Source organism: Cydia pomonella, chromosome 19 (genome assembly GCF_033807575.1).
Source record: "Cydia pomonella isolate Wapato2018A chromosome 19, ilCydPomo1, whole genome shotgun sequence".
Taxonomy (NCBI): Eukaryota; Metazoa; Arthropoda; class Insecta; order Lepidoptera; family Tortricidae; genus Cydia; species Cydia pomonella.
Window position 1 is genome coordinate 8,465,155 of NC_084721.1, and position 15,309 is coordinate 8,480,463.

At 37.5% G+C, this 15,309-nt stretch overlaps 3 protein-coding genes across 5 annotated transcripts in view; 2 read left to right on the forward strand and 1 right to left on the reverse strand.

The window, feature by feature from the left end:
- Positions 1-15,309, reverse strand: part of LOC133528638 (L-threonine ammonia-lyase-like) — a 30,781-nt gene that overhangs the window by 2,120 nt on the left and 13,352 nt on the right. Inside the window, exons 7-11 of one of the 3 annotated variants that reach the window (XM_061866091.1) lie at positions 5,882-6,037; positions 5,370-5,506; positions 3,921-4,020; positions 2,940-3,065; positions 2,362-2,513 (exon numbers count right to left, since the gene is read on the reverse strand). In XM_061866091.1, the coding sequence (XP_061722075.1) occupies positions 2,367-2,513; positions 2,940-3,065; positions 3,921-4,020; positions 5,370-5,506; positions 5,882-6,037 (666 nt within the window). In that variant the 3' untranslated portion in view covers positions 2,362-2,366. Of the gene's footprint in view, positions 1-2,361; positions 2,549-2,939; positions 3,066-3,920; positions 4,021-5,369; positions 5,507-5,881; positions 6,038-15,309 lie in introns of those variants that run through there. The other 2 variants (XM_061866093.1, XM_061866092.1) reach the window with 2 other exon arrangements.
- LOC133528640 (pterin-4-alpha-carbinolamine dehydratase) lies at positions 117-1,396 on the forward strand. Its single transcript, XM_061866096.1, has 3 exons — positions 117-306; positions 385-594; positions 1,147-1,396. The coding sequence occupies exons 1-3, from the start codon at positions 145-147 to the stop codon at positions 1,228-1,230; spliced, it is 456 nt and encodes a 151-aa protein (XP_061722080.1). The 5' UTR covers positions 117-144; the 3' UTR covers positions 1,231-1,396.
- On the forward strand, positions 9,536-14,431 carry LOC133528637 (uncharacterized). The gene is made up of 3 exons (XM_061866090.1): positions 9,536-10,093; positions 10,189-10,288; positions 11,703-14,431. The coding sequence occupies exon 3, from the start codon at positions 11,738-11,740 to the stop codon at positions 13,094-13,096; it is 1,359 nt and encodes a 452-aa protein (XP_061722074.1). The 5' UTR covers positions 9,536-10,093; positions 10,189-10,288; positions 11,703-11,737; the 3' UTR covers positions 13,097-14,431.

Below are 15,309 nucleotides of genomic sequence, written 5' to 3' on the forward strand. Positions count from 1 at the left end.
AAAAGAAAAATACTTTCCAAACTTTTCAAAACGGATATCGATATGAGTTTGTTTACATGCATGTGTTAATCGTAACTACACCTGTCAAATACACACTAATTATCTGGTGATTGTTATTTTTTTCATATAATACCTAATTCTAAAATGACATTGAACAGGGCCTGGCTTAAAGCAGCCTGTTTGTCTGCGATACACTTTCACCCCGCAAGGCCCGATTACCGCGCGCGAGTCGCAATCAATGCCAGTCGAGTTGTCGCTGCCGGTTACGCTGCTGTTGCTCCGCCCGCATCAAGTAAAAGGAAAATGGTATGCATAACTTAACAGATTTATATATTTACCATGACCATGATTGGTTTAGTAGCTATTATCTTATGAAATTTACAGGCAGACAAACTGAACCAAGATGAACGCAACAGCTTGCTTCAACCACTACTGAATGCTGGCTGGAAAGTTCAAAGCAACAGAGATGCCATCGAAAAAGAATTCATGTTCAAAAATTTTAATGAAGCATTTGGCTTCATGAGCAGAGTAGCATTATTAGCAGAGAAAATGGATCACCATCCAGAATGGTTCAATGTTTACAACAAAGTACAGGTAAGATCTAAATAATAGGTACTTTATTTATAAATTCACGCTTTCTACCCTAGTAAATAACATGGATGTTTGCTACAAATTTCAAACAATTATATGTACTCTCAACATTTTCCTAATGGACTTAACCCAAAACTCAACTTTGAAGTTATTTCAAATTCAATTTTGAGGTACTGAGACTTAAGAAGTATTGAACAAAAAAAAGATAAAAAAATTATAGCATCTAATCCCTTTGAGGGGAAAGGTATTATTCATCGTAAAAATTGTTATGTTTTCTAAAAATCAAGAAGTTACTCTTATGAGAACCATCAGTGGCAGCCTAAGGGGGTGACAAGCATTGCAGACGCCTGGGGCCTCTTATCAACCCAATCAAATGTTTATAAGGGCCTTGTAAAGTAGATTTTTACAAGGCCCACCCGGAGCCTCATTAAGGTTAAGGCTACTACTGTTCTCAATATGACTTATTACAATACAACAAATTTCATAATATATTACCAGCATTTTGTATTAATGAATAAGAGCCATTAATTAAATGTCCTGTCTTATTAATTCCAGGTAACATTATCATCTCATGATGTAAATGGATTGAGCAAGCGAGACATTAAAATGGCTACATTTATGAACACCTTGCATCAATAGACACCAGACGACCCCTTACAGACATATATTGTTCTCATGTTGTGAATGATTTTGATTATTTAACTTTATCACTTGTTTACAATAAGATGTGAACTTTTTCTTCCAATGTGATAAGGCAATAAATGTGATGTTATTTTTAAAACAATAAAATATATTTGATCTTTAATATAGAGTTCATTTGTGGAAGTACGTGTCCATTTTGGTGTCTCTTTGAAAGTTGAACTTTATAAATATAATAAATAAATATTTGAGGACAATCTTCGACAGATACCTAGCCCCAAACTAAGCAAAGCTTGTACTATGGGTACTAGGCGATGATATACTTACGTATATAGATAAATACATACTTATATACATAGAAAACACCCATGACTCAGGGAAAAATATCTGATGGAGGGATTCGAACTCAGGACCATCTGCTTCATAGGCAGGGTCACTACCCACTAGGCCAGACTGGTTGTCAGTTAATTGTGAGAGTCAGGATGGCGGGCTACCTAAATAAATATAAACAAAACGCATATAATAAGAAAAAGAGTGGCAAATATAACCCGTTGTATTCATAGACATGGATCCGTGCGTGGGAATTTAAATCTATTTTTTTATCAAGATCACTTTTTGGTTCAGAATCCCCGGGCGACTACATTATCCCATACATTTTATTCACGAGAAAATAAGTAAGGTCTGGCGGCTCTGGGATCATGCTCTATTTTCAATGATCAAATTTGTCAGGCAGCATCCGAGGGGTTAAAAAATGTCGGTGCGAAGGGTTAACCTCCCATAGAAAATATATATTTTGTTCTTTTTTCTGTCAGTAGAAAAGTTGTTTGACAGACTATATTTGGTACCTCCTTTAAAAAAAATTACCTCCCTGTACTTAAAGTTATTACCAAAGAACAGTACACCCGCCATGTTACTCCAACTACATACAGGTACATAATTTTAGGGTACATTGCATAATCCCCTCGCACAGGATAAATAAATATAAAAATCCGATAAAACTCACAAGTCGCGTAAATAAAGGCTCATGTACATCTTGTACTTTTACAAACTCGCACATTACGTCATTTACGTCGTACCGTAATAAAATTATATGAAGGCCTATTACAACTATCTTATTATTTGATGGCTTACCTTGATCAGATCTTGGCAACATAACACGGGCACATACTTTTATCGTTAAACGGTTCAGTGTCGAACGTAGTTAATCCGGCATATGATCTGTCCAACGCTCGCTTGAGTTCCAGAGAATGTTCCAAATTCCTTCCCTCACACACTATTCGCATCTGTGTAAATGAAATTTCTTTCAGTATTATTGTACCTAAAATGTAATAAATTGTAATTGTTCTCAAAATCACAAACAGAAAGTAATTCATATCTCAGGAATGGATCTGTAGTGTAGTGGGTCCTGTGCCGTTTTTCCCTTCTTACTACTGTTGAAGTGAAAAGTTGTAGGTAATGTGCTACACGAGGCTAAAGTTGTTTTGTGCCCTGTGCAAAACAACACACTATGTGCAAAGTTCTAAATACAAATAACTCATCACGCTAAAGATTCTACACTACTTAGAAATTTTCTCTTGCTCGGGTTTTAAAATTAACACTCGCGGCAAAAATTAACTTTGCTCTCCTGTTGCACAAATAAATTTTGCACATATTGAGACATCTATGTTCAGAAACAATATCAAAATATCATATAACTTAGTAGATCCAACCTCTACGTGATACACGTCATTCTCGACCCACACAGCATCGCGGAAATGGCGTACGACGTTAAATCCCAAATCGGCAATCAACCTCATCAATTTGCCTAATTCAGGCGAACTGTCTTTGATCCTCACCTGCCATTACAAAATAACTTTTAGTACTAGTTATAGTTTATGGTCATATATTGCTTGAATATAATATACACTTAGGAGCAAAACCGTGCCAATAGTAGCATATTAGTAGAATGAGGAGAAGTTGATGTCGATCAAGGGGATGGGCACATGGTTAAAATATAACAGTAATCCTTGAAATTTTCTAAAAATCGGCCTAATGTATGATGTACTTGGCTTTTACGGTTATTTTGTAATTTCGAATCGAAAAGTAGAGAAAAACACATTTTTATTTTTTCCAATATTTCTAGTTTATTCCAATAATTTGGAGTTTCCATAGGAGGAAATAAAAATATTGGAAAAAATAAAAATGTGTTTTTTTCTACTTTTCGATTGGAAATTAGAAAATAACCGTAAATGCAAGTACATCATATATTAGGCAGATTTGTAGAAAATTTCAAGGAGTACTGTTATGTATTAAACATGTGCCCCTCCCCTGGATCGACATCAACTTCGCCACATTCTACTAATATGCTACTATTGGGACAGTTTTGCTCCTAAGTGTAGGTACTGTAACTCGTACTCGTAATGAGTCAGCGAAATTATTAGTGAATACAAATGTGAATTCAGGGGTGCTAAGGTACTAGTTTTGCTGACTTGTATGTATGAGTATTTTTCTGTGTTTGACTATTTATAGTCTTTTGGAAAAAGTGCGGAGAATAAGTGGTGCCTACTTGAAGTCACAACGACGAACGGACGAACAATTTCGTGTCATTATTATATCTTATTTACAAATCGAATAGCATCATAATGAACAAATCTGGTTAGGAGGATTTCATGATTTTTTGTATGTAGAAAGTAAAATATTATTTTACATACTCTGAATTTTATGAGGCGGCCTTCTGCTGCTAGACCCCTATCCATGCATCGGGCTAGGAAACTACAGTCTATATTTCCACCGGTGACAAGGCATACGACACTGGAAAACAACGTGGGAAAATTGGCGACAATAAGTCACAATTGATTATAAACGTGCCTACGGCACTAACAGCTATGGTCTCAGTCCACGGTTGACTTGCTTTTATCTACTTAAGGAATATTAACTTAATTAATTCCCTCTGGGAGTTAGCTTATTCTCAAGGACTGTAACTTTGCTGTTGACGTCTTTGAAATGCACAAACAGGTTGCTCTTATATAAAATTATAAATAACATTGCGATACCGTAGTGACAACGTCATTCGTCATGTGTTAATGATAATGACAATATTATTGTTTATTGATAAAAATGTTTGGTACTTATCTATAATAAACAAAAGTGAGTAATAAAATATTCCTAACACAAGCAAACAGAGGGATACGAATGAAATATTTTTATGAGTACCATACAGTGAAAGGAAATAAATCACTGGTATCATACAATACAAATGGGTCATATAATTATAAGGAAAATATTTAAACATTTCCTCCTATCCATTTCCATTTTCCATTTTTTCCTATTTTTTATTTTTGATTTGAAATTTGCTGAGAGCAGGAACAAGTTTTTTTAAATTTTTAACATGGATTTTCCTTGACGTACTACGTCTGTCATCGGCACCAAAGTTACTCTCTCTGCTTATTCTGATCCCAGTTATAATGATAATAACTCTCGGGTTTGGTCGTATTACATATTGAGTGGAAGTAGCAAGAAATCTAGTCTTTCATCAGCAAACGGAAGTAGCGGAACCAACTACAGCAACTAAGTCTTGAACCCAGGAACCAAGTTTGCAATGATAGTAGCGAGATGGCATACACCAGCGCCCTCCACCGCAAAGCGCTCCTGCTTTAGGTATCAGTTATTTATTATACAAACATTCACATTCTCAAACAAATGAAATATTAACTTCTCGTCTTGAGCTACGCGACAACATTTCCATCCTCACCACTTAGATGGTTGGCAGTCCTCAACTGTGCGTTTCTCCAGGATCTTTCTGCCTCGCACAGCTAAACTGTGGAATGAACTGTCGCCTACGGTATTTCCGGACCGATACGACCTTCAAACCTTCAAGAAAAGAGCGTACTCCCATCTTAAAGGCCGGCAACGCATTTACAACCCCTCTGGTGTTGCAGGTATCCATGGGCGGCGGTAATCGCTTACCATCAGGTGATCCGTCTGCTCGTTTGCCTCCTCTATCATAAAAAAGTGGTGCCATCTAATAGATCAAAGGACAAAGGTATAGACCCCTCTATTTCAAATTCTCTTAGCCACTACGAAGACCCTGCTCTATCAGCGCTAGCATGCAGAGAACTATCTAATCTAATCATTCACTATCAGATGAAACATTAACTTACGTCTTCGTCTTGAGTTCAGGAACCATGTGTCCTATGATTGCAGCGAGCGGACATGCACCAGCGCCCTCCACCACGAAGCGTTCCTGCTCTACCAGCGCTAGTATGGCACGTGCTAGCCAGTCCTCTTTTACAAGCAACTGAAAATTAGTAGGACTATTAAGTATAAAGTTAATGAAGTGATGAGCGTAACGTAATGCTAGTTTCGAATCCCGAATTAACTAACCCTGAGGGAGAGCATATCTGTACCTAACGCTTTTCATGCGCAGCCGCAGACTATAATCTCAAGTGTTTACATAGTGTAATACAAGTTTTCTACCTTTCCCAACGAAACCTCATGAAGGTATGAGTATGAGCATAACCCAGATATAAAGCACATCTTAGAGGTTTAGAATGTGTACGCAGAATATTCCGTTTATACAAAACAGACATTCTGTTACAAGTATCCTTTGACATGCTTGTGTTTGCTTCCGTAATAACGAATATAACAATGCACCTATAATAACTTTACTTACCATTTTGTCTATGACAGATTTAGCGTTGTGGAAGGCATTGACTCCAGCTCTGGTCACCTGCAGACAGTCTGCAATAGTGTTCACGTCCGGAATGGTCACCGGCTCTCCGGCTTCCAGGGCCTTGGCGAACACGGGCATTAGTTCTGATTGCACACCCTGAAAACAGACATAGTTTTAAGTTAAGGTGTGTTAGGTTCAGCCAACAGAGTTTTTGAATAATCGTAGGGCTTTCTTTAACTTACTAAAAACGGACATGATATCCGCGATTCCGTACTACTTTTTTCGTTCGTTTCATGCTTATGGTCAGTGAGAATTAAGTTGAAAATAACTGCCGGAGGTCTATTCTGATTTAACTATTTTTTTATTGATGTCATTATGCATCTCAATCGCACCAATAAGGTAGGGTCGCCTAAGATCGGACGCTTTTTCGTCGAGTTCGGACCATGATAAAAAACATTGCTTTTATCATTTCCTATAACTATTTTACAAATGGACTGCTAGAGGAAATTATTAGCAATAAAACAAATAATCTGGTCACTTTTCGTTTAATTCGATACACGCTGTAGATTATACGAGACACGCCTTCAAAGTGACAGAATAGTTTTCTTGACTACTTTTCAAAAAAACCTGGCGAAGCCAAAGTTCGGACTACTGCTTAATTTCACCCTTGAAGCTGTGGCATTAGAGTGCACAAAAGGAAAATATCCGGTCTTAAATCGAAAACAACATACCACAAAATCGTCCTGTAATTTTGCTTGGTGTGGCAAACACAGGTAATTATTATTTTTTTGGCATTTTTAGTCCGATCTTCCCTCCCAAGCATAATATGAGCAAAATTGAGTTTCTCAAACTTTACTCAGTCAGCGTCGGGTAGCAATGTAGCATTCGGAAGATAGAGATTTAAGACCGGACGTAATAGTTGGTATGTGCTAAAATAGGGCTGAACTGAACTAAACTCATAGATAAATATAATTACACTATATACCTAATTCAGAACCCATGCAGGTAAATGATGGAAGTAAAAATGGCTGCCTGACAGGTTTAGTGTTCCAGCGCTATTTGAAAATTTTGAGAACCACTGCATTTTTTTTAGTGCTTTAAGATCGGACTATTTTAGTCCGTACTTTGGCAATGGGAGAAAAGTCCGGATCTTTGTTTACAGACATCCTAGGCGTAAACCAAGTATACAATCCTGGAGAGCACTTGCTAATTCTACACAGAATTCTACTTAAAAAGCAATAAAATGATAAATACTCACCATAATTTTGCAACGAACTTTTGGATTGAAGACCGGATCGCCAAAAATTTACTAAAAATGGCAATTTTTTTTGTCAGCTCCGCTACACGCGACCTGTCTTTAGCAACGCCGTTCGCGGTATGAAGGGAGGGGCAGAACAAAATGGTGGACAAAACTATGTTGCCAGCCGCGAAAAATGTCGCTTCTTTCGTGCAAAATTGTATGTATCCGGTCTTGTGGCACATCCGCTCTTAGGCCACCCTACCTTACAACCCGTACGAATTAACTGTGCACCTCGCGCTGTGACGTCATTTGGACAGTACCGTTGGATCGCATTCCAGCGGAGTGCACAGTTGATTCGTACGGGTTATAAGTGCGAGCGAGATGTTTTAGAGGCTGTCAGTACCGAAAGCGTACACTGTCTATTTGTATCGAAATAAATGAGATAACTATGACCAAGAAAACTATGGAAATAAAGAAAACTTGGATTAATTTCGTACTATGCCTGGAAAAGGGTTAATGATTCGGCTGTTAATAGGTACATTTCGCGCACACACATGAGCGATCAAGGTCGTATCAAATCAAGATCACAACTTTAACATATTGTTAAACCAGAACCGGTCTCCCGGATTGTTATGATTTTCTCAAAATCTCGGTTCTTCATAATAAATTAGTTACGCTCTTATTTTAAAACGACTAGCTACATTGCTCTGAAATAATAAGATAAGGTAATTAAGGTATATCTATGCAGCTATGCCTGTAATTAGTTTATGTAGCTTCAGATACCAAAGTTAAAAAATTACAGCAAATTTAAATTTTTCATACAAAAATTGTTTTTGCTCTATTTTGTTTGTCTTATAAGCTGGAGCTGCTGCGGAATCTTAATTTGCGTTTTTACTTAAGTTAAACAAAGTTAAGTTATTATACTGAGATTTAAAAAATAAGTCTGCCTAACTAAGTAAATTAAAATGGCGCTATTAGTAGCCCGTAAGTAGGGCTTTGAAAACTTGAAAAGAGCCAGAATTTGGTAATAGCATCGGTTGAGACATAAATTTTTCGCCGTGTTATGGCGAATTGGGCCTGTCGCGACGGACGCGAAAATCCGATGCCACAATACTAATTCACCTGCGGCAACACCGAACAGCGCCCTCTATGTGGAACTGTGGTAAGTTAACCAACGTAGTAAGTTGGTGAAGCTAGATTCAGTATGGCGCGAAACGCGCTAGTTCTATAAAATGTGATATAAAGTGAGGAAGCCTACAGCTGTCCGGAATCATCTAAAGCTAAGTATATTATTTACTCTCAACAAAGCCTTGGTTCTTTAACTGCTGAATCCCAGCATTAACCACCATTGTGGCCGCCTCTCCCCTAGCCGCCTACGGTATATAAATGAGACCGTAAAGAGGGGAAAGGCGGCAACTTATATATATTATATATTAGGGGGATCTATTGGGGTATAGAATGCATCGCATACATACCTTCATATCCCATAAGGGACTCTTCATCTTCACTCTCTGCACCTCAACTCCTGGGCCAGAGGAGCCTTAAGATAAGCGAAGCAGATTAAGGCTCCTCTGGCCCAGGAGTTGAGGTGCAGAGAGAGTGAAGATGAAGAGTCCCTTATGGGATATGAAGGTATGTATGCGATGCATTCTATACCCCAATAGATCCCCCTAATATATAATATATATAAGTTGCCGCCTTTCCCCTCTTTACGGTCTCATTTATATACCGTAGGCGGCTAGGGGAGAGGCGGCCACAATGGTGGTTAATGCTGGGATTCAGCAGTTAAAGAACCAAGGCTTTGTTGAGAATAAATAATATAAAGAATGCAAAGCATACATCTTCACTATAGGCATATATGTTTACTATCGGAAATCATAGATGGCGCTAACAGTAGCGAAAAACTGCGAGGTTTTATATTTTATGTGTACATTTTAAGGTGTTTTCTTATTACATCTGGTTCGATATTAATTTAGGCTTGTTTAAATAAAGAGGCTGGCATTAATATTCATCAATTGAAGATATTTTGAGTTAATAAGTCATGTTTTTATATACGTGAACGGCAGAACATCAACATTGTACGGAGCCAACATGAAGAAATTACATCGCGGTGACCGGAAGCAGTCACACGACATTTTCATAATGGATGTATTTTATTTTCCAATTAGAATGGAGTCGCAAATTAGTAAAAGAATAAATAAAGATGAATAAAAAAGGGATTGGTGCATTTGTCTATATTTATCAATTATGATATTTATTACTTTAAATTAAGTGATACACTATTGTGTAATAATGCCTTCGAGTTACCAACGTAACCGGAAAAATAGGCGGCGCGAACCGCCTAGAACAAGATGGCAGGTGTTGCCACACTAGGAAGATTATCCACCAAATCGCGGAAAATGTGCGGATTATCGGGATTCTCAAGAAAATTAAAGAAGAAAGAAAAATTATGTCGCTAAGCTGATTCAACATAGAAAAGTTATACGATAACCAATTTCCAATAAGACGCTTCAGTAGGTACGTCATAGCAAAGCGTACTTAGATATAAGTAGAAGATTTACTTTATTTTATTATACATTAGTTGTTAGAGTTGTGGATTTAATATGATTATAATAAGTAAACGTATGCGAGTCAGAATAACTAATAAGCATCTTATAAGAAACGTACGTGTAGTAGATAAGAGTTTGTATGAGTAAGCACTCTACATTTTACCTTTTATATTTACGTTATACTTTAGAACTTAAGTAGTTTTAAGAACACAAGGATGCAATCATTTATACGGAATCAACATAAAGAAGAAAGAAATTTGTTAAAGGCCCTAAATTCATTTCATATTTATCGAAATTTATGGGGTTTGAGTTGACTTTGGCAACACTGACTGTTGCAAAGTGAACGTTCCACCATTTTGAATCGTTGGCGGAAGATCTCCAAGCAGACGCGAGTTCCCCGGGAAGGTTCCTCAAATTATGCTGGTAAATATTGAGAATATTATAATTTAAAGGGCACCAACAAAGGGATAAGCGTGTAGATAGGCAAGATTGTGAAAAACTACGTATTTACTTCATAGGTACAGTGAACTCGCCGCCGCCAACCACACCGGACAAGACAACTCGGATTTGACGAAAACCCCCCTGATTAGACCTGCTATCGGACTAGACTATTTCTCGGTAAGTTTTTAAACATTTACTTCACAGTGACAGAGCTCTATTCTGTAAAACAAATGCGCGCGACGAAAATTATTTCATAGCAAGCGATCCGACAGCATGGCGGCCATGATCATTTGGGTTTCTAACAAGAAAAGGAATCCGTTTTTAACTAAGTATCCTTCCGTATGTATGAATTATGAGTCGATTTCGTCTCCTACTTTATTGAAATAATTTCACTTTCTAGAAGTTGATAGTTGGGGACGACCGTAGACAAGAGTCAACCCTATTGTTTAGGTAACACGGCTCATATTAGTACGACTCAGTTCTAGAAATATCTAGAATTTTCCAAACAAGAGGCGAACCTTAGTAATTTTCCAAGCTTACTATAGGCCTTCTGGAATGTTATCTCGGGTTCCCTAGTTAGATAGTTTGGTATTATTACGCTACCTTATTTAAACTAAGAAAGACAATTTATTTCTTTGTGAATTGATTTACGGCGTATGTACAAAGGATTTAGTTGAGTAAGTAAACGTTAAGTAAGAAGTATAATTATATACAATATTATGTATATAGGCCTAAAGGGAACTTATACCTGATTTATTTTACATGCATTCCATATTGAAGTCCATGATTATATTATACGAAAGCAATTGTGGTGTGTATGTGTATATATAAGTTAACATCTTCTTTCCAGATTTATTGTGGTGACTTTTATGTGCAATTAGACTCATTAGATAAGTGATTCTTTGAAGTGTTCAAATAAATAAAATTAAAATGATTACTAAATAAATAAACCAAGCAAGTGAAATAAAATTAAAATTATTACTAAATAAATAAACCAAACAAGTGAAATAAAAATAAAATAATCATTAAATAGATCAATAAAACAAGTGAAATGGAAATAAACTATTAATTTTCGTTGTGCTACGAGTGAGCTTGAATCAGAGACACCAACATTAGAGGTTGTGTTGTGGCAACAGTGTATAAACGTCAACATCACTTACTGACGTCGATGACGCTTGTATTGGTGTAACCTATAAATTATAAAGATAAAACTAGACACATTTATATGTAGGTGTGTATGTTATGTTGCCTTCCATCCTTGTTTTACTCCCTCTCATGATATTTAAATGAAACATCGGATTATAATTGGGTCAATGGTTTCATTCATGTAATTTAATTGACTTTGATTTTTATTCTTTTTTGGTTTCAAATTTGAAAGGATTTTAGAGATCATTAGTTAAATTTAGATTTCAATATTTTGAGATCATTAAAATAAAGAATAAATAAAATAATTTAAAATTAAACAACCTAAAGTAGTATGAAACATAGTTACTGCAAGGCAGTATTAATTAAATCTACAAGCGTAATCATTTCAAACATAAGCAAATAAATAGGACTTTAGGTTAAATGGGTTTATTTCTATACGTTACAGGATTAAACAAGAAAAGAGCTTACACAAACAACATAATGGACGATTTGCTTTTAAGAAGGCTTAGGCTCATTAACGACAAACTCACCACAGACATAGAAGTTATTCCTGTTACCATTAATTCAGAGAACTTAGGGCAGGCTCAAATTACTTACAGTAAATTAGATGCATCTCTGAAAAGACTTGACAACGACTTGATGGAGTACTTTCGCTTGGCTTCGACACCTGCTTCTGATGAAATATGTTTACTGAGTGGATTGCAACTTCAAGCAGAGGAGACTTTGGCTGAACTTAAAGTGAAGATCGATCAAATAACTTTGAAAAGCAACGCTACAGAGAAACCTCCGGAAGCGAATGCCTCGTGCCGACTCCCTAAACTTCAGCTGCCGGTGTATAGTGGAGACGTGCTCTTTTGGTGTGAGTTCTGGGACTCCTTCAAGAGCAACATTGATTCAAGAAATCTGCCTGATGTTGACAAGCTCTCCTATCTTAAAGCCTCGGTGACGGGAGATGCCAAGAAAGCCATAGATGGTCTGTCAACTACTAATGCTAATTATAGAATAGCCATATCGATCCTAAAGGAGCGTTTCGGCAAGACCTCTCATCTCATTGACGCGCATTATGCAACACTATATAAGGTTAAGATGGCCAAAAGCACCGCTGAAGACTGTAGAAAGACATTCAACGAAGTTGAACGAAATCTCAAAATTTTGGAATCATTAGGTGAAAACATCAATCACAATCATCTTCGTTTTATGTTGCTGGAGAAATTTCCACCCGATCTAGTTTACGAAATTAAGCTGAAGGTTAATGATGATTCTATACAAGAAATCAGGAACCAATTAGATAGAATTATTACCGCAAAAGAGGATGCTGAAAGGATTTCAGGAAGAAAACGCACGCATGAAGCAGAAGATAGTACAGTCGGAACTCTACATATAAATGTGAAACGTGCAAGAAGCGCATATCAACCCAAACAGCAGCAAGGTCCCCCTAAGAAACAAAATCCTCAAGGAGGTTTTGATAGAAGACCGGAAAGGAAGAATAAGTTTGATAGTATTAATAAACCCAATAAATGGAACAGACCAAAACAAACTCCGACTTCTAACAAGGATCAACCAGAACCTCAGCAGGGCTCTCCGAAGGGGAGAACAGCGTGGACATGCATCTTTTGCAAAGGTGATCATTACAATGATAAGTGCTCTGAAGCTAATACCTTAGCAGAAAGAAAGAAACGACTTGGAAAGAAATGCTTCATGTGTTTGAAGTTAGGCCACTTTATAAAAGACTGCAAGAACAAACGTAAGTGTAGCATTTGCTGTAGTGAGACACCGCATAACAGAGCTTTATGCCATTTAAATTTTCAGAAGAATACTGCAATGAAGAAACAGTCCTGACGGTTCTAGGAAAGGGATTCACTACTCTTCAAACTTCTGTTGTTAGGGCTAACCCCCTAGATGATAAAAATAAACAATATAAATATAGACTTCTTTTAGATCCAGGCTCTCAGCGCTCCTATGTCACATTTCAAACTGCCAAGGAATTGAAGCTTCCCATTGAAGAGGAAAGTCATTTAACTATATTTACCTTCGGTGAAGATCCTCCTAAAGAAATACATAGTCCAATAGTTACTTTACAATTGCTGTCAAGGACAAATAAGAAGATAGTTATACAAGCCAACTGCGTTGAACGTATTTCAAGAGGATACATACCCACTGTCAAGTTGAAGGACTTACCGGAGTCATATATACTAGCGGATGACGGCTCGCTAAGCGGACAGGTGCAGATTCTGGTTGGAAACGAGTACTACTTCAACCTAATTTACGAGAAGAAAATACAATTGGGTAGTAACCTGTTCCTGGTCGATTCTGCCCTTGGTTGGATAATAAGTGGTAGAACAGAACCACAGCTTAGTGACGAGCCCTATGTAGTGACTTACGCTCAGACTTGTATAGAAACGAAGCTTCATCAACCTGACCCACCCCTTTGTGATGGAGACATAAAGAGCCTCTGGGAACTAGAATGTATAGGTATTAAGTGATTCACCGAAAGCAACTAGAGAAGAAGAAGCAATCAAGTATTTTAATAATACCACTCTAAAATTAAATAATCGTTACACGGTAAGCTGGCCGTGGATAACTTACCCACCGGACTTACCCAATAATTATGGAATGGCTTTTGGTCGCTTATCAAGCTTATTGAAGCGTATGGATCAAGGCACGTTGTTATCATACGATGATACGTTTAAACAACAATTAGATAAGGGTATAATAGAAGTTGTACTTGCTTCAAGAACGTCAACGGATAACGTAGTTCACTACCTACCCTTCCATGGAGTATGCCATCGAGGGAAACCTATGAGAATAGTTTATGATGCTAGCTCCAAGAGCAGCAAAGACACCAAGAGTCTGAACGAATGTTTATACAGAGGACCACTCATGTTAGAAGACCTCACAGGTTTACTCATTAAATTTAGAACTCATCAGATAGGACTAACCTCGGATATTGAAAAGGCGTTCTTACAGATGGCGTTACACGAAAAGGATCGTGACGTAACCAGATTCCTGTGGCTCAAAGATACCTCTAAACCGATATCTCAAGACAACCTATTACACCTTAGGTTTTGTAGAGTTCCATTTGGCGTCATTTCGTCACCGTTTTTGCTTAATGCAACAATCAAACACCACCTGTCTAGTGCGGAACATCAACAAGTCAGACTAAAAGCAAATGACATATATGTGGACAACTTTGTTTCGGGTTCCAGCACTACAGATGAAGCGATGGAGCTCTACAGAAATCTAAAAGGATCTTTTCAAGATATTTCAATGTCACTCAGGGATTGGAGCTCAAATTCTCGAGAATTTATGAAGAAAGTTTCTGATACATGTAAAGAAGATAAAGTAAAGGTACTTGGTTTAGAATGGGACATTAAGAAAGATACTCTTCAGTTGAAACCTAACTTGCAAGAGGAAGCAGTCACAAAAAGAGGAATACTGAAGACTATTGCATCAATCTATGATCCATGTGGTTATGCCGTGCCCTATACTCTATCATCTAAACTCTTTCTACAAGGACTCTGGAAGGCTGGAGTGTCGTGGGACTCGCCATTGTCAAGCGAACTAACAGAAGAGTGGAACGTCATCAGACAGAACTTAGAAGCCATTAGGGAAGTGTCAGTGAACAGATGCTACATGAAGACACCAGTGGGAAAAGGCTACCAACTACACTGTTTCACTGACGCCTCCCTACAGGCTTATGCAGCATCAGTCTTTTTAGTTTACGGCTCGGGGAAAAGCTTCATCATTGGTAAATCCCGTTTAATACCAAGTAAAGATCAGGAGAGTCTCAAGATACCCCGTCTTGAACTATTAGGAGTACTGATTGGCAGTAGATTGATAAAGTTCGTTCTTAAATTCTTCCAGCAGAAGATAGCAAGGCAAGTCTTATGGACCGACAGCCAGATAGTCATAGAATGGTGTAAATCTGACAAACTATTACCACCTTTCGTTGCCAGGAGGATAGAAGAGATCAGAACAAATAAAGATCTGGAAATCAGATACCTTCCAACAGACCTAAATCCAGCAGACGTAGGCACCAGACCCACCTGTTC